Source organism: Ailuropoda melanoleuca, chromosome 14, assembly GCF_002007445.2.
Source record: "Ailuropoda melanoleuca isolate Jingjing chromosome 14, ASM200744v2, whole genome shotgun sequence".
In the NCBI taxonomy this organism is placed as follows: Eukaryota; Metazoa; Chordata; class Mammalia; order Carnivora; family Ursidae; genus Ailuropoda; species Ailuropoda melanoleuca.
Window position 1 is genome coordinate 4123334 of NC_048231.1, and position 18032 is coordinate 4141365.

Below are 18032 nucleotides of genomic sequence, written 5' to 3' on the forward strand. Positions count from 1 at the left end.
ACCTAGTGCTCGTTACATCACATTCCCTCCTTAATGTCCATCACTTGCATTGAGTCTTGATTGATAAAGAGGAGTTTGACAATTAAAGAGAGGAAAGGTTCTCCAGCCACAAAGATTGCATGCACCCAGTCACTAGGCAATAAGTGTCATACAGGTAATGAGTATTTTTCACAATTTTGACTACATGCCCCAGTATGCTGTCTGAATGTAACATGTTTTGTTGATCTCTGAGATTAAATGAAAAGACATGCCTCCCTGGAAGAGTCTACAAGTAATTAGAAGAGGCGGGGGTACAGGATGTATATGTGTTTGACATGGCGGGGACACAGCATGCAGGATGTGCCAGGCTAAGGAGTTTGGACCTTATCATGGAAGGGAGAGGAAACACTGAAGGATTTTTAAATTAGGAAGTCACATGGTTGGATTTTCATTTTTGAAACCTGTCATTGGCAGCAGTTGGGGGAGGGTGAGTCTGGAGACAGGAAATAGCTAGAAGGCCATTGCAGGTGGCCAGGTGAGGCATGGTGGTAGGAGTAGGGAGGAAGAGGCAGGTTTAGGAGAGGCACAAAAAGTGCATTGGATGGGATCTAGTAGAATTACATGTATGTGGCAAGGAGCCTGGGCTGCTGAGTCAGTGGTGCAGTCAGGGCTGGGGGGAGTCAATTAACGGGGCAGACGATAATTTGGATTCTGGGCATGTTGACATGTTGAATTAAAGGAACTTGTCTCAGTGGGACAAGGGGGTGGAGACTTTCAGAAAAGGTGCTTATATAGGTTTGGGAGTGAAGTCTGTGCTAGAGACTTAGGAAATGAATACGACACTGCCTCCTGTCTTTAGCCTGTACCCTTTTGGAGGTTCTGATATATGTGTTTCTTTCTCCTACTCCTGCCCCAAAGAATCTCAAGTTGGTGCTGAAATCATAAGGCTGAATCTTACAATGGAAGAAAAAGAGGACTTAGCAAGATTTAAAGGCAACCTGAGAGAGGGAGGGCGGGAGAGGGGAAGGGGGAGGGGGAGAGGGAGGGAGATGCTGGAAAGGAGCCTGAGAGGAAGACCAGGGAAGAGAAGAGTGAGAGGAAGACCGGGGGAGAGGGTGTCCTGGAAGCAAGGAAATTCGTGACAAAGGAAACTGCGAGGATTAGAGCTGCAGAGATCAGTGGAGATGAAGACAGACGTATCTTTGGATTTGACAGTGGCACATGCCAAGTGTTGCAGGAGCCGCTTCAATGCCAGAGGGAGGCAGAGGGTCAGGTTGTAGGTGGTAGCATGGATGTTAGAAGGTGTAGAGAGGAGGTGATGACTGTTTTTAAATATCTGACTTGTTCTCTTTGGCTGCCAATTTGGATAAGTCTTTGGGTGCCAGTGATAGAACACCCTACTCAAACTGGCCAAAGTGAAAGAAATTTACAGGCTCAAATAACTGAAAAGTCCAGAAGAATCAAGCAAGGCTTGATCTCAGGGTTTAAGTGATATCAGGATCTGGTCTCTCTGTCTCTCAGCTTTCTCTTCTCAGCTGGCTTCCTTCTCCACCCCAATGTGGTGGCAGGAAGGGTATTGGACACTCCCAAGTTTGTGTCCTTCTAGATTACAGTTCAGCAGAAGTGAGATCTTGTCTCTTTCTTATAGATTCAGGATCCCTCATTGGACCTACTTGGATTTTGTGCCCAAACCTGAGCCAGTTACTGTGGGAAGCGAGTAGTGATTACTCAGATGACTGGATAGAGGGCATGTGTCCGCTCCAGGCCAGTCATTGCGGCTGAGGAATTCAGTGCCCTGATTGGCAAGGCCTGGGTCATGTGGCCAGTGGAGCTGGGAGCAGAATCCCAGCTGAATCATTTGGACTACCTATAAGGGAGGGGTAGTTCTCGAATAAGAGCTGAAGTGCAGTTCCTGGAGGCTGGAATGAATGTTCTAGCTGGAGAGAAAATAGCCACCAGAGCTGAAGGGGAAAGACTAGGATCAGTGAGTGGAAACTATTGGTTGCTACGCTTCTGTTTTTAGAGAGAGATCTTTCTGTGCACTGTAGGAATGAAAGAGGCCAGCTGTGGGGGTAGCAAGTTGGCTGACACGGGCTTGGTTGGGGGTGGTGGTGGGGGTCCAAGCAGTCACTATGAATAGATGCCAACAGCCCATCAGCGTAAATGGAAAAGGTGATCTGGAAGGCCGTGTTTTCCAAACTGTTTCTCTGTAACACAGTTAGGAATACATTTTTACACTAAAACCCAGTATATCCTTAAAACGCGTATGAAGCCTCAAAGCAGAAGTTTCACCGTGTAGTACTTGTCCTGACTGTGTGACAGGTGCATATTTACTCTTCCAGAATCCCAGTTGTATGCAACCCAACTCTGTTGTTTTCATGTCAAACTAATGTCAAACTTGCCTTTCGTAACCCCCCTATTCTAAGGTCAGGGGTTTAGGCAGAGTAGGCTTGAAGCTGGTGTTTGAGTTTGGCTTTTCCTTGGTGATAGGGGCACTGGTCAACACAGAGGAAGCAAACCTGTTCTACCTGTGAGAGCTACTGATTCTGCGCAGTGGACTCCCTGGCTGTCAGAGCAGCTCCGGACCCATGGGGTGGGGGAGAGGAGTGGCCTTCTTTGTGGGCCCGCAGGGCAATGTTGGACGGCGTTTCCACGCTGGCCGTGGGCTGGAGCATCTCGGAGGCGGCCCCGGTGATCTGTCTGTCCGGAGGCTGGCAGCGGTTCTTCGGTGCCGGCAGCAGCTTGTGTTGTGAGGATGACTGTGTATGCCTGTGTGTGCTCTCTGCCGGGCCTTTATGTTGTAGAGGAGGGAGTGGCTTTTAAAAATAACATATTTTTGACTTGAAACAAGTCAAGGCAGAGAGTGGAGACAATTAGAGACTGACATCCTGTTTAGTCATCTCTCCAGAGAGCTCTATTTTCAGAACTGTTCCATAAAGGTTCACAAGTGGCATTAAGACAGTTCAGGGGATATTGTTAACTTAGCGGTCGTCGTGATGTAAGTAGCTGATTTGAACGCTGGGGTGACCTGCTCTGCAGTAACACATTCATAGCAGATTTTGTGCAGAAGAATGGGGGGCATATAAGGATAGGCTGTTGTACAGGCAAAGCTTTCTGAGTCAGAACAAAGCAAGCATCTTTTATTTTGAAAAAGTATGTAATCAGGGTGCGGCATTAAAAATATGTGGTGGTAAGCTAGGGGAAGGTCACTGCATTTCCCCCCCCGCTCTTTGTCACCTGTGGGTACGTAAAAACATAAGTAGTTTTGCCAAGGCTCTTCGAGCTCATCTGGTGGAAGCCATGGCAGAAATGCTGAATAGTGATGTCACAGACTTTTGGACGAGAAGTGTGAAGCTTGGGGTGGTTAAGGACCTTGCCCAGAGTCCAGAAGCAGCTGTGGCACTTAGGCTGGAGGCCGTGTTCTCATCTGGCTTGGGCACGGTTGTGATTTGCAGCTTCTTTCATGTAATATTCTACCAAAAATGATCAGCTGTATCTCTGTACTCAGCTCCTCTGGACCTCTCTCTGAGGAAGGTCAAAGGCAGAAATGGAGCGATGGGCTGACTCTGACAAAATTTTAACAATTGTAACTTCATGTATTTGGGTCCCAAAGAACCTCACAATCCAAGACTTAGAGGTATTCTTGGGTAGTTCAAGGTTAGCACCCAACATGAAGAGGGCAGCGCCTGTCTACCTGGGCTAGAGAGATCGGAGCAGATCTAGAGGGTGCTGCTGGCGTCCAGAGGCAAGCTGCACCAGGGCAGGGTGGAGCCGGGAGACTGCAAGCTGCTGAGTTTGCACACTGGATGGCTCGATATCTCAGTGAACAAATAAGAGCTTTAAGGGATGTTGATACTCCAGGAACAGGCAAGAGTCGTGAATGCAAAGCTCCTGAATGGCCTTCCTTGTGCTAGCGGAAGATCGGTTACACTCAAGGGAAAATGGTAGAGATGGAGACAGTACTCTTCTCATTCTTTTTGCTTCCTAAAAGGAAAGGTTGCAGTTGACCATGCCACATTTGTTTATTACCTTGTATGTTGCCCTTGTTTCTCTATTTCATACACCTACCATGTGGTTATTTTTTTTTTTTAAGATTTACTTATTTGAGAGAGAGAGAGAAAGGAGGGGGGAAGAGGGAAATGGAGAGAGAGAGAGAGAGAGAGAATCTCAAGCAGACTTCCTGCTGAGCGCAGAGCCCAACGGGCTGAATCCCACGACCCTGAGATCATGACCTGAGCCGAAATCAAGAATTGGATGCTTAACTGACTAAGCCCCCAGGTGCCCCTACCTGCCATGTGGTTTAATAAAATGTTGCTCTGACATACTATAGGGATATCTTAGAAACAGTGACCAGGTTTACAGGTGCCTCTCAATAATATCACAGAGCCAGAATGGAAGAGAATAAAATTCAACACAAGGGGAAACATCGAAAGAGCGATTTCCCTTAGATTCGCTTTTCTACCTTTACAGTTTCTTGGGCTTTCACTTGTTTCTTGCCCCTCTGCTGTTGAATGAAAGACTTAGGTCTGATTGATGGCTGTGATTTGCACAACTGGGCCTCTTTGTAAAGAATTATTTGAGACCCACACAAAGTAGTTTAAAATTAGAATATAACACACAACTCTTTTCTCTTTCTAGGTGGACCTGGAGCCAGAAGGGAAGGTATTTGTGGTAATAACCCTAACAGGGAGCTTCACTGAAGGTAAGGATGGGCTTTGGGTCGTTTCTGGTAAAAGTGTAACCTTAGTTCCTACTCAGTAGGACTTTATAACATGCAAGTTATAAAAATGGCATTTTGTAGAAGATGCTTTAAGAATTGTTGTATGTTGGGTTGGCTGATATTTTGTTTCTAATGATCTATTGGCTTGGATTGCCAGATTAAATATATTTGCTAAATCTGGCAGTCTCAAGATTTGTTTGACAAACTGAGTTTTATTTTCATCATCATTTTAGCTGAATTGGTTCTTGCCTCTTTTCGTTCATGTCTATCAAATTGTATTTTAGATGTTTGGTTTTTGAGCCAACTTTTCAGTTTGCCCTGAATGTGTTAAAAAATTTAAGGATCATGTTCTCTTTCTTACACTCTTTATCTCATTCTGCCCTTAAGGGGATTCTATTCCTCTTCCCTGGTGCCACCCCTACCTCCCACTCCCTAATTTTTTTTTTAATTGAGATAAAATGTATATACAGTGAAATGAACGGATCAGAAGTGAGGAATTTGAGTTTTGGCAAATGCATGCAGCCATGTCACCGGCACCCTGATCCAAGATAAAGAACATTTCCACCACTCTGAAAGTTCCCTTGTGTCCTTTCCCAGTCAGTCCCCTGCTGCCAGAGGCTATAAATGGGATGTTTTGTTTTATTTTTCTCACCAAAGATTAGTTTTGTCTATCCTGGAAGCTCATATAAATGGAACTATGTAGGATGTTCTCTCTTGCGTCTGATTTCTTGCACATAGCGTAGTTTCTGTGAGATCCACTCACGTCATTGTATGTATTGGTGTCCTATTCCATTACATACCCATTCTTTTCTTGATGGACACTTGGAGTCATTATGAATAATGCTGCTGTATGCATTCTCATACATACATTTTTGTCGACGTACACTTTCCTTTCTCTTGGGTGGATATGTAGCCTTGGAATTGCTGGGCAATAGAGGAAATATATGTTCAACTTTATAAGAGACTCTCAAATGTTTTTCTAAAGTGATTGTATTTTTATACTCCCACCAGCAGTGTATGAGCATTCCAATTATTCCATATCCTCACCAACACTTGGTATGATCATTCTTTTTAACTTTAGACAGTCTAGTGAGTATAAAATGGTATTTTGTGGTTTTAATTTGTGTTTCCCTGGTGTTGAATACTTCTTCATGAGCTTATTGGTCGTTTTCTTCCCAAGTGCCAGTTCAGGTCTTTTTGTTTTCTGAAATTTGGTTTGCCTTTTTATTGCTGATTTATAGTTGCTTATGTTTTCTAGAAAGCATCCTTTGTGAGGAATTTGTATTGTGAATACGTTCTCTCAGTGTGTGCTTGCCTTTTCGCTTTCTTAATGGTGTCTGTGAGCAGAAGTTTTAAATTTCTCTGAAGTCCAATTTATCAATCTCTTCTTTCATAGTTTATACATTTTGTATCCTCTATAAGAAATCTGTCATAGGGTCACAGTAATGTTGTCCTGTTTTCTTTTAGAGGATTATAGGCTTTTATGTTTAGGTCTGTGTCATGTTATATTTAGGTCTTTGTTTCTTCTTAAATTAATATCTGTGTGTGGAGGGGTTGAGATTTCTTTTCCCTATACTACAATCCAGTTCTATTCCCTACTATTTCTTGAAGACTTTCTTTTTTCTTCGAACCTTTGTCACCAATTGGTTGGCCCTACTGTGGATCTATTTATGAACTGTCTATTTTGTTCTGTTGATCTGTTTGTCTGTCTTTATGCCAACACCACACCATTTCATTGCTGTTGCTTTATAGTAAGATGTAAGGCTAAATAGTGTGAGTCCTCCAAACGCGTTCTTTTTGTTTGTTTGAAGGTTATTTTAGTTATTCTCAGTATTTTAAATTTGATGTCAATTTTAGAGTCAGATTATCAATTTCCACACAAAAGCCTACTGAATTTTGAATTGAAGTTGTATTGAATCTATCCATCAATTTGAGGAGAGCTGCCATCTTAACGACTGTGAACATCTTCAAATCCATAAACTTGGTATGTTTCTCCATTTACTGATGGTCTTTAATGTCTCTCATCCATATCAATATTAGCAATATTTTATATAATTTTCAACATAGAGATCTTGCACATATTTTTAAAAATGTATTCCTAAGTATTTTAAACTCTTGATGCTGTTATAAATGGTATTTTAAAATTTTTATTTTGGAAATTGATAACAGCATGTAGAAATGAACATTTTGCTTGACTTTGCATCCTATGACCTTACAAAATTTCATTTATTAGTTCTAATAGGTTTTTCTTTTTCTTTTCTTCTTCTTCTTTTTGTAGATATCTTAGGGTTTTCTCTGTAAATAATCATGTTGTCTATGAATAAGGCAGTTTTCTTTTTCTTTTCTAATATTTTTGGCTTTTAGTTCCTTTTCCTGCCCTATTGTGCCCAGAGGCCTTGAGGACAGACCTCCTTGTCTCATAACCAGTTTTAGGAGGAAGGAATTTAGTCTTTCCCTAGTAAGTATGATGTTAGCTGTGTGCACTTTGTATATACTTTTCATCACAATCAAGGAAATTCTTTCAAGTCCTAGTTTTCTGATAAGTTTGGTTTTCTTTCTTCTTTCTTTTTTTTAAATCAAGAGTGATTGTAAAATTTTGGCAAGGGCTTATTCTTTATCATTGACACAAGCATATGGTTTTTCTCCTTTGTTCTTTTTTTTTTTTCCCCAGCAGGCAGCTAAATTACTGACTATCACCTTAAAATTGTGAAGGCTTTTGAGAGTGGGATTTTGTGGGGTTTTTTTTTTGTTTTTTGTTTTTACTTTTCCCCTTAGTGTTTGGACAAATTTCATAGTCCTAAGACATAGTGTTCACTTGTAAGGCATAACCAAGTTGGGGTGTCAGTGGAAAGCCTAAGGTGTTTTAAGTCCTTTTAACTTTGTGGGACTTGGCCTTCAAACTCTCTCTCCTATGGTGGGAGCAGACATCTCAACTCCTTTCTCTCAGCCTTCTAGTTGCTGCTTTTGGTGGACTTCTCTGAGTCTCTCTTATGTATGCAGATTGGAGGAGTTTATAGATTTGGGGATTCGTCTCTCTGTGGCCATATCTTTTCCAGGACTTCTCTGCTCAATTTCCAGTCATCTGTTAGTCCTGAATCTTGTCATTTCACTCTTCAAGCCAGTAAAATTCTTTTCACTCGACCCTGTGCAGCCTGGGGAATAACCTTGGGAGATGACCTATAAATATGGATCTTGACCAGTGCAAGTCCCTTCTTTCAAGTGTCAGATTTCCTCCACTTTCTGTCCTTTTTTGGGTGCTCTCCAGTGTTATCAGCTACTTGTTTTAATATATATTTCTCGAGGTTTTAATTATTTGTGTTGGGAGGGTGAGTCTATTAAAAGCCACTCTACCATTACTAAAATCCTGTGAAGACTTTTAAACATGTGGTTTAATGGTTTGTCCTGTTGGTGTTGGCATTTTGCAAATTGGTGACACCTTTGAAAATTGGTTTTCTCTCCTCTCCTCTGACCGTTATTCATGTGGGAGAATTGTTTTAATGTTAATGTTTAATTTTTCCATCTGTTGCCTCAATTGTTGCATCGTATCTTTTTGCTCCAATATTGAAATTAGCAGATATGTGGGATAGTTGGACATGAAAACGCTCTCCAGATTACGGTTTGGTCAGCTCAAAAGCCTTTTTGTTTTGCTTGGTATCTTGTACATAGAGGATTTGTGAGAAAAAGGAGTCTACTGATAGCTCAAATAAAATATAATGTGGTATTATAGAACACTGTTGGTAGAACATTCTCATGGCACATGGAACATGGGCAAAACTGTGGTAGAGACAAACCCAGCCATGGTAAGAGGCAGAGCAAGGAGTGGGTGAGATTCTCAACGTGCTGAACTACCTTTCTTCACTAAGTTACATGGGACTGATGGAGTGAGGCCATGCACAGTAGACCAGGTGTCATTGTGCCATAGTCATTATGTGACTTCCTTTTTTTTTTTTTTTAAAGATTTTATTTATTTATTCGACAGAGATAAAGACAGCCAGTGAGAGAGGGAACAAGCAGGGGGAGTGGGAGAGGAAGAAGCAGGCTCATAGCGGAGGAGCATGATGTGGGGCTCAATCCCATAACACCGGATCACGCCCTGAGCCAAAGGCAGACGCTTAACCACTGTGCCACCCAGGCGCCCCATGACTTCCTTTTTTTAAGAGTTATGCCACCTCTCAAGGACTAAATCGTATCAACGTTCTGTCTCCCTTAGTTGTACCACTAGAAACACTAGAGCACTGGCACTGGAATCCTTGTGGATGTTCTCGTTATATTAATTTATTAGTGTCAGTGATAAGAAAGGAATGCCAAATATTATGAGGGGTGAGTTCTTACCAGGTCATTGCGATGGTATTCCTTTTAGAGGGGACCCTGGGTGAAATTGTGAGGCCGGCCGAGTTCCTCTTTGGTACTCCCACCTCCCCTTTAAATTAGTCTTCCTTGCTCTCTACCTTTAATGGTCTCTTACTCCGGTAAGATACCCCAGTGACCTCCTCTCTCTAGGAACAGTTGCTGATAAGGAAGGTAGTGAATTCACAGACTAGTTCACACTGGCGTGCTAGTGATCGATATCTTAGTGCTCTACCTCTCTGAGGTGTGTCTGCATATTTTAAAAGATGCTAAAACTGATGTTTTCTCCATGAGAAGTAGGTTTTTTAATGTTGACATTTCAGGAGCTATGGCATCTATGTGTGGGATGTATTTTAGAACCTCAGATCTATTCTCTCTCTGTGGGGGCATTGTCTTGTCACTTTGGCTCGGAAGCTGGGGCTCAGCGTGAGCTTGCACATTGCTGCTGCTTTAGAGCACAGCTCCCTTGTCAGACACAGAGGATGTGATAGCGGCCTGTGTGTGTGTGTGTTACATGAGGGAATGGAGCCCCACCACGCACCTGCTACAGCTGTGGCCGGCTGGGGCCTGATGCTGTGAGAATGTCCCTGGCTTGGCTTTGCTCCTGGCAGCCACTCTAGAATATCCCTGGCCATAAAATGACAGGTGGGTGATACAGCATTTGGAGCTCTAGTTCTTACCTTGGATGCTGAAGGGTTTTGCATAAGGAAGCACCACGAAGTCAGACCTGTAGTGTTCTCGGGCTGCGGCTGCGAAAAGAGCATTGGCCTGGGATCCCAGAGAGATGGCCAAAGCTCGAAAAATGTTGGTTGAGCCTCAGGGTGCATCAAAGGCTGTGTTTTTGAAGGTCAGATGTTAAAATGTGTAGCGCTTTGCCAACTGTAGAGTGCTGTGTGAAAGTATGCTAGTGGGTTTCCTATCTCCGTGTTCCTACTGTCATGGTGGCAAGATTCCTGTCATTCTCTCCACCCCTGCCTGGGACCCCATGAATACTCAGCAGGTTTGTTTTATTTTGACATCGGATTTACTTTATACTAGAAGCTTCAAGAATGTAGTGAACAATGATAGATATGCTGCTGGCTTATCTCCATGCCTATTTTCCTTTCATGGCCTCCTATAGGAATTCTGCCACCAGCTCAGATTCTATAATTCCAAAGCTCTCCTTAAAAAAGAAAATGCTTTAATGTGGCAGTATCTGTGATATACAGGGCTGCTGTTAGGAGCTACTGACTACTCATTTCTTCCTCTCTCATTTTCTTATCTTTCATTAGTTATGCTGAAATAGCAGTTAAGGCAAACAGTTTTTATTAAACGGAAGACATGACTGAGAAATGACATGGGACATACCCACTGGGTATAGACCTTCACCATAGATGCTGGGGCGATAACGATGGACAAGACTTAGACAGTCACCAAGGGGAGCTCACAGGAGGGGGGGGCAGATACACCCCATGTGGGCAGGGCAGGGGCCCAGGTCCTACCATGGGAATGAGTCTAAGGCATGATGTCGGCATGTGGGAGTATGTAACCAGACCAGCTGGAAGGTTTTAGAGAAAGTTTCGCAGGGGAGATGATGTTTAAAGCAAGTTTAAATAATAAATTGAAATGCGACAGGAGAGAAGGAAGTTTAGGAGGGGAAGACAAGTTTGTACAGAGGCACAGAGGTGAGAGAGCAGCGACAGGTTCCAGAAACTGAAAGTAGCGGGTTAGTTTCAGAGGTTGGGGAGCATGGGGGAGATGTGGCCGGTGCTGTGGGAGGATCTTCTGTGAAGGTTTGCCTGGGACGGTCTCAGTTTTGACTGCTCTACCAGTGTAACTGTGAACAGTGCCACTTTTCACTCTGAAAGGGTCCTGGGTTAGAAGATAATGACATGGTCACATTATTTCTAGGTTAGGAGAGGATGGGGTTGCCAATGAAGGGTTCCAAGCAGAGAGAAATAAGATCTGATTTGGTGGCAATGGGTTCAAGGGGCTGGGGGCCAGGGGAGTGTTTGAGCATAAGAGGAGACAAGGGTGTGGAAAGCTATAAAGAGACTGTTAAAGTTGTCTAAGGGAGAGGTTAGTAGAGCCTGGGTTCAGTTGGGATCTGTGGGGATGGATAGAGAGAGGGGGACAGCTGTATTAAGCATAACCAACAGGAGTTGGCAACTCACTGGATGTTAGGGATGAATAAGGATGAGTCTCAGATGATGTTGTGGAGTCATTCACCAGGGTAGAAATAGAGGGATGGAAGGTGATGAATTCAGCTTCGAATGGGTGGAGTTTGAAATGCTGGTGGGAAACGCAAGTGGAGATGTCTAGGAGAAACTGGAAATAAGAGTCTGAGGTCTGGCAAGAGATCGGGTCCCAAGATGCAGCTCAAGGTGTCAGTGAGAGACAGATCCATGGATAAAGGGGCCCAGGGAGAAGATTCAGAGCCCCAGACCAAGGTTGACCCACAGCAGAACTCTGTGGAACCCAGCACGTAAGGACTCTGGCTCATAGATTATAATCTGTCAAACTCACTCAAGGTATGTTGAAGGTTTACTTAATGAGCACCCATTTTGTTTATATATTCATTACTCAGTAATGTTTGAGTGCTTACTGTATGCCAGAGACTGTTTCACCAGACAGTATAATAATGTCTTTCAAATTGGCAACAAAATGTTTGATAATGAAGTTTGCATGAAGAACAGAACATAAACGGCTTTGAAAAGTCACGTTTGAGTTAGCGTTAACTGTAGCAGTTTCGAAGTTTGGTATAACGTGCTGGGTGCGGGTTTATTCTTAATGCTGGGGTGAGAAAAACACAGGAATGTGCTCAAAACCTACCCCGAGGGCTCTCTGCACCAAAGGAAGATGGAGCAAGGAAAACTCTTAGTGGAAGTGTCTCTCAGACCTGAAGGCATACCGTTATCAGCCAGATCAGGAACCCATCGCCATTGTTCATCTTAAGAAAGGCGTCCTTACTCTTGATCAGGTGCAGAATTCCCCTCAGCGCTGCTGCTAAAGTAGACACAGATGAAGTGATTTGTGGTTTTACTTCGTTCTGGCTAAGCCTTTCTGGAGCTAGCAACGGAATCTGCAACCTAATCGACTGAAATTTATTATGGTGATGAAACAGCCATAGATTTTAATGCAGCCACTAAATGCTGACAGGATGCCAGGATCTGGCCACGTTTATGATTGTCACTATATTGGACTAGTTTTTACCTGGAAGAGTGGAGTGACCAAAAAANAAAAAAAAAAAAAAAAAAAAAAAAAAAAGAATGAGATAAAGGAAACTAACGAAAATTCATGACCGTGAATTGGTAACTGCTCTACTTGGAAGAGAAGTAACAAAGAAATTAAGTTAAAGTAGTGATACCTCATGTCAGAACAAATCAAAAAAGATGTTGCTGCATTTTTGTGCTGTTAAGAAATACAGTGTCAGATTTTAAGATTGAGTTTGTATAAGTGAAGTTTGCCTGGACTCAAGGCACCTCAAACTTCAATGGTTGGCCTCCAAAAAGAAAAGCAGACGTTTCGTGCCTCCTGTTGGAACCACACCACACCAACTGTGACGTAGCCTTGCTTAAAAAATTGAGCCTGATTCTGGTCAGGCTTCCAGATCTAACCACTAGGTTAGAGGAAATACTGGGCACAGGTGAACATTTTAAATGACACCGTGGGAGAGGTGCTTAGGTGGCCCAGTCGGTTGAGCGTCCCACTCTTGATTTCAGCTCAGGTCATGATCTCAGGGTCATGAGATTGAGCCCCACATTGGGCTCTGCACTGAGCGTGGAGCCCACTTAAGATTCTCTCTCTCCCTCTCTCCTTCCCCCTCCCCCTGCCATTTCTCTCTCCCGCTTTAAAAAAAAAAAAAAAGGTATTGTGGGAGAGACTTTGTTTTTTCAACCAAAAATTAGAAGAAAGAAGAGAGGGAGAAAAAACCAAAATAACAAAAGAGAGACATATTAACCAGTTTCAGTATATGGACTATATTTTATCCCAATTCCAAAAGAAATTGTAAAACGAACAATAATTCTCAGGAGACAGCCACGGAAATAGGCACAGTGACTAGACACATGATGATATTAAGGAATTATTGTTATTTAGATATGATTAGCATATTGTAGTTGTTTAAAACAAAAAGGGCATCTATTAGAGATACTTGAAATACTGTTGAAATTATTTGATAGTTGAGATTTACTTTGGAATAATCAAAAAGTGGGAGGAGGGAATGGGGTACAGATATAATCAGATTAGCCAAGAATTGATTGATGAAGCTGGGTGTTGGTTACATGTGGGTTTATTATACTCTTCTATTTCTGCATGTGTTTCAAATTGTATTTAATAAGAAGTAAAAAATTAAGATAAAACTACACATTAAAAAATTATCTATTTCCTGGACAAAAAACAGAACCTAGATTGCGTCTATAACATCAAAATAATGCTTTAACTTTGAATGCATATTGCCTATCCTCGTTTGTAAATTAAATCTGGTGTTGGCTCCCTTTTTTTGGTCTGTATATGTTTTATCATTAGTTCCCAATTTTTATGGATTATGAAGAGGCAAGTTAAAAATTTTATATGACTAAAGTACTTCAGTACTTTGTTTTTTAAGTTCTAAATAAATATTAAGCCATGAGTCAAAAATGGCAGGTAGGAAGACATGAGTAAGATAATGCCCTTCATTCCATTGTAAGGTTCTCACTTAAAATGAATGACAAGTAAATCATCTCCTACTAACAATTACATAACATTTTGTACTTGCAAGGTTTAATTTTAAGATAGTTTCCTAAAAGAATAAAGTAAATCAAAAGAATTAATGGTAGAGATATCTTTATGGAGATGGTAAGACCAAAGTTCTGGGTGGACATGCTTTTTCCCCAGCGTTCCCCAAGCATGCTCGAAGGTATTCTGTACCAGTTTTGTTTTCAGTGGGGGATGGGGGAGGTAACTTCTTAAAAAACAAACAAAAATACAACCTGACAAAACAGCTATCATTGGTGGATTTGGTGCTTGTCTAGAAAACTTTGCTATAGAGGCACCTGGGTGGCTCAGTCAGTTGAGCATCTGACTCTTGATTTGATCTCAGATCCTGATCTCAGGTCATGAGATCGAGCCCTGCGAGGGGATCCACACTCAGTGTGGGGTCTACCTGTCCCTCTCCCTTTTCCCCGTCCCTCCCCCAGCTCATAATCTCTCTCTCTCTCAAATAAATAGATAAAATCTTAAATAAAAAAGCAAAACCAAAAAACAACTGTGCTAGAACTTTGAATTGCCTCCTTCTTTCAGGCTCTTACTACCTTACTTGGCACTGATTCCTGGGGAGAACGTGAAGGTACACTTGAATTTTGGTATCTACTTATTCTTTCTGCCAAAGCAGTGCATTACTGTGTAGAGTAAGATTCTAATCTTTTTTTTTTTTTTTAAGTACCATTGCCTCAGTTTTTAGCTCAGATTTCCTGTGTCAAACCATTGGTTTACACATAACGAAGTTCTCTGCTAAATCCTTGCGGCCACGCACACCAAGGCAGATGAAACGTGTTACCGTTTGAAAGCTGCAACCCACAGTTTCTCACTGCATCTCATACTCGCAGTGCATGTCATTTTTGAAGGGAGAAAGGTTATCGCTGATGGAAGTTCATTTTCAGGATTCCTTTCTCATGTTTCAAGCCAGGTGACAGCATGTCGATTTAATTCGTTTTCAATTTAGCTTTTACAAAAACGTTTACAATTTAGCTTTTACAAAAACCGAATATTCCTTCGGTATATTCAGCTTGAGCAATGAGTGACCACCTCAGTTTTGGTCACGGCAGTTCCGTGGCTACTGCTGGAAATGAATGTCAGGTTGAAGACAGGGCAGGAGAGCAAGAAAGAGGCTCTGAGGAAGGGAGAGAAGAAGGGAAACTAGAAATGGAAGAACTGATCTTTTTAAGGGATTGAGATTAATTGTCTGATGTCATAGTTCACCCACTCCTCTTCTGAATCACAGCCAGCTCATTTATTGAACACCTTCTGAGGACCAGATACTGGGCTAGGCCATAATTTGACAAATAGCAGCGTTAGCCCTTATTTTATTTTCTTTGTGGAAGCAGGATGGCCTCTTACCCTAGTAATTGGTAACCTATGTTCATGCAATCCCAGACCTTAAGTCATTTGCTCCCCACACCAAATTTCCGAGGCTGGTGTTATGCTCTGCATGCAAATGGTAAATCCCACGCGAGACACCGATTGTGCTGTGTTCTCCGGAGGGTAAGTGCCAGGCCCACGCACAGCTCAGCCTGCAGCACAGAGGTCCAGGATCCTTCTAGGCCACCCGGCTGTCTGGGAGGCAGCTCGTGTTTTCTCTTTATCCTACCTTGGAAGAGCACGGTCCTGTAGGTGGTATAATCTCACCCTCCTCAGAGTTGTGTCATCTTTTGGGATGATCTGTGTTTGTAAAGCTTCCCTTGGATTCCTTGTTTTTAAACCTAAAGATCGATGTTCACCCGGGAAAGTTGCCGTCCTCTCAGATGTCAGGCATGGATCAGAGAGCTCTGGAAAGATTGAACTTGAACTGCTCAAGTTTTACCATGATTATCAGTAGGTTCTCTTAATGCAGATCTTAAACTAGACGTTGGAAGGAATTAAAAAATAAGTTCAGCTTAGGGTATGATAACTGTATTTGCGTAGTTAGAGCCCAATTGTCATTGGCTTCATCCTAACTACTTCTCTTACTTTCATTGACTATTGATTGCTTTGTTCACACTGTTTCAGTTGGTTCTCAAAGTGGAGTCCTGTGGACCTCCGAGGGTTCCAAAGATATTTTCAGGAGGTCTGTAGTTCAAAACTATTCTCTTTATAATACTAAGAGGTTATTTGCCCTAATTTTTAGTGTTTTGACGTTTGCTCAATTGCGCAAAAGAAACGATGGGTAAAACTGCCGGCACCTTGGAATGAATTAAGGCACCAAACTATACAGTCAACAGTGTAGCCAATCTCTTCTTCATTGCCAGACAACTGCAGGGAAAGAAAAATAGTTTCATTTAAGAATATCTTTGTTGAAGCCGTAAACATTATCCGTGTTATTAAGCTCAAACTTTGACTATATATCTTTATAATCTGTGTGAGAAAATGGGAATTATCCATAAAGCACTTCTGCTACACTGAAATACTATTGTGGCTCAAAAAAACAAAAACAAAAAACCCCTTGTGTGACTGAGTTGTTAGCTGAGCTAGTCACTCTTTTTTTGTGGAACACAATTTTCACTTGTAAGAATGACAAACTATAGTAATGAAGTTTTGGGAGTTTCTCAGGTATTTTCTTAAAAAATGAATGAAGTGAGCCTGTTACTTCAAGGAAACAACTGTATTTGATACTAATGATAAAATTGGATCCTCCAAGCCATAATTAGAATTTTGGAAAATTTTATCCACTGTTAGGAGCTTGTCAGCTTGAAATACTTAAAAAAGAATTTTCTCATGAGTTTGTTGTTGATGTTAACAATTTTGGTCTTTAAATATTGTATAGAAAAGTAGGTCAACATTTGGAAGAAGATTCGCATAACTCAGTGAATCTGTATTTTCAAAATGACCAATAGAAGATGTTACAAAATCATGTGTGGGTCAAGGATCCATTGGAAGGCAGCTATGCTCACCACTATACCACCACCGTGAGGATCCACTGGAAAGTGTAAGACAGACTAATGGATTTAGTGTAACAGTATGAAAAGCTTATTGATTATGGTTTTAGATTTCACATTGCAATTAAGTTTTAAGAAACTACCACTTGTCCAGTTTGATGTGGTATCTAAGAATACTCACAATTATCTGAAAATGCTCTTAAAACATTCTCTCTATCAGCTACTCTCTGTGTAAGGCTGGATTTTATTCATATACTTCAACTAAAACAAAGTTGCAACAGATTGAACATAGAAGCAGATACAAGAATCCAGTTGGACGTTAAAGTCAGATGTTAGAGAGATTTGCAAAATTGTAAAACGATGCAACTCTTATTTGTTCGTTTTGGAAACTACAGTTATCTCTCATAAAGATGTTACTTATGTTGTCATCCAATGGATTTATTGTTTTAAGTGACTATTTTTAAATGTCTCAATTTTAATTTCAAGTAGGCAAATATTGATAAAGAAAATCCATATAAACCGAAACTCTGAGTCTTTAATTTTTAAGGTGATAAAAGGGTCCTGAGACCAAATTATTTTTAGAATTTAGAATAGTTTGACTTTTCCCTTTATCTTTTTTTCACAAGTCCAGCACTTTTAATTTAGTGACCACAGGAAGAAGGACCTGACAAACATGTGTTGGAGACTGATGTTAGGTAACAATCAGGTCCTATAAGCAACAGAATAATTCAGCAATTTTTTTGAAACCGTAACCCTGTTTTTCTAATTATTTTTTACTGTGCAATGTACTTTTTTAGCCAGTTTTTGTCACATGCCCTTTCTCATAAAAATAGGAAGGTCAGGAAGTAACACTGAACAACCAGAAGCCTATGGTGGTTTCTAACTTTGGAGATGGCTGTTCGGGGTAGCTTTATGCTGCACCGTTACTTGATTCAAGCAGAACAAGGCAGTCACAAGACTTCTGAGCAAGTGGTCAGAGGTGTAAGTACTAAAAGCTGAACCTCAAAAATAGCTCAGAGGTCTATGGACAGAAGTATCCGTAGATGTGCCTCATGGGCGCTGGCTGATTAACTAGCACGCTCTTTTGACATCAAGGTTCTTGAAAACACAGAGTTTGACCCGTTTCTTAATTTTCTCAAACTTCATTTTTTTTTTGGTTGAAATTACATTAATGTGGTATTCTCTCAGTGGAACTGAGATTTAGGTAAAATAGAAATGATTTAATTTTTTGATAGAAAAAATAATTGCTCCAGAGTCTATTTTCATTATGTTTCAATCTCATTTCTCATGACCCCTGATCTCTGCTCTTTCTGTTTCAAATGAACAGCCAGTTATACTGGAATCCCTTTCCTTCCTTCCTTCCTTCCTTCCTTCCTTCCTTCCTTCCTTCCTTCCTT

General features: G+C 41.5%; 1 protein-coding gene across 3 annotated transcripts in view; it reads left to right on the plus strand.

The window, feature by feature from the left end:
• The window catches only part of PRKCH (protein kinase C eta), a 223182-nt gene that overhangs the window by 60886 nt on the left and 144264 nt on the right, over positions 1–18032 (plus strand). For 2 of the 3 annotated variants that reach the window (XM_019800114.2, XM_002913033.4), the window contains exon 2: positions 4618–4681. In XM_019800114.2, coding sequence (XP_019655673.1) covers positions 4618–4681 — 64 coding nt within the window. Of the gene's footprint in view, positions 1–4617; positions 4682–8973; positions 9692–18032 lie in introns of those variants that run through there. The other variant, XM_019800118.2, reaches the window with a different exon arrangement.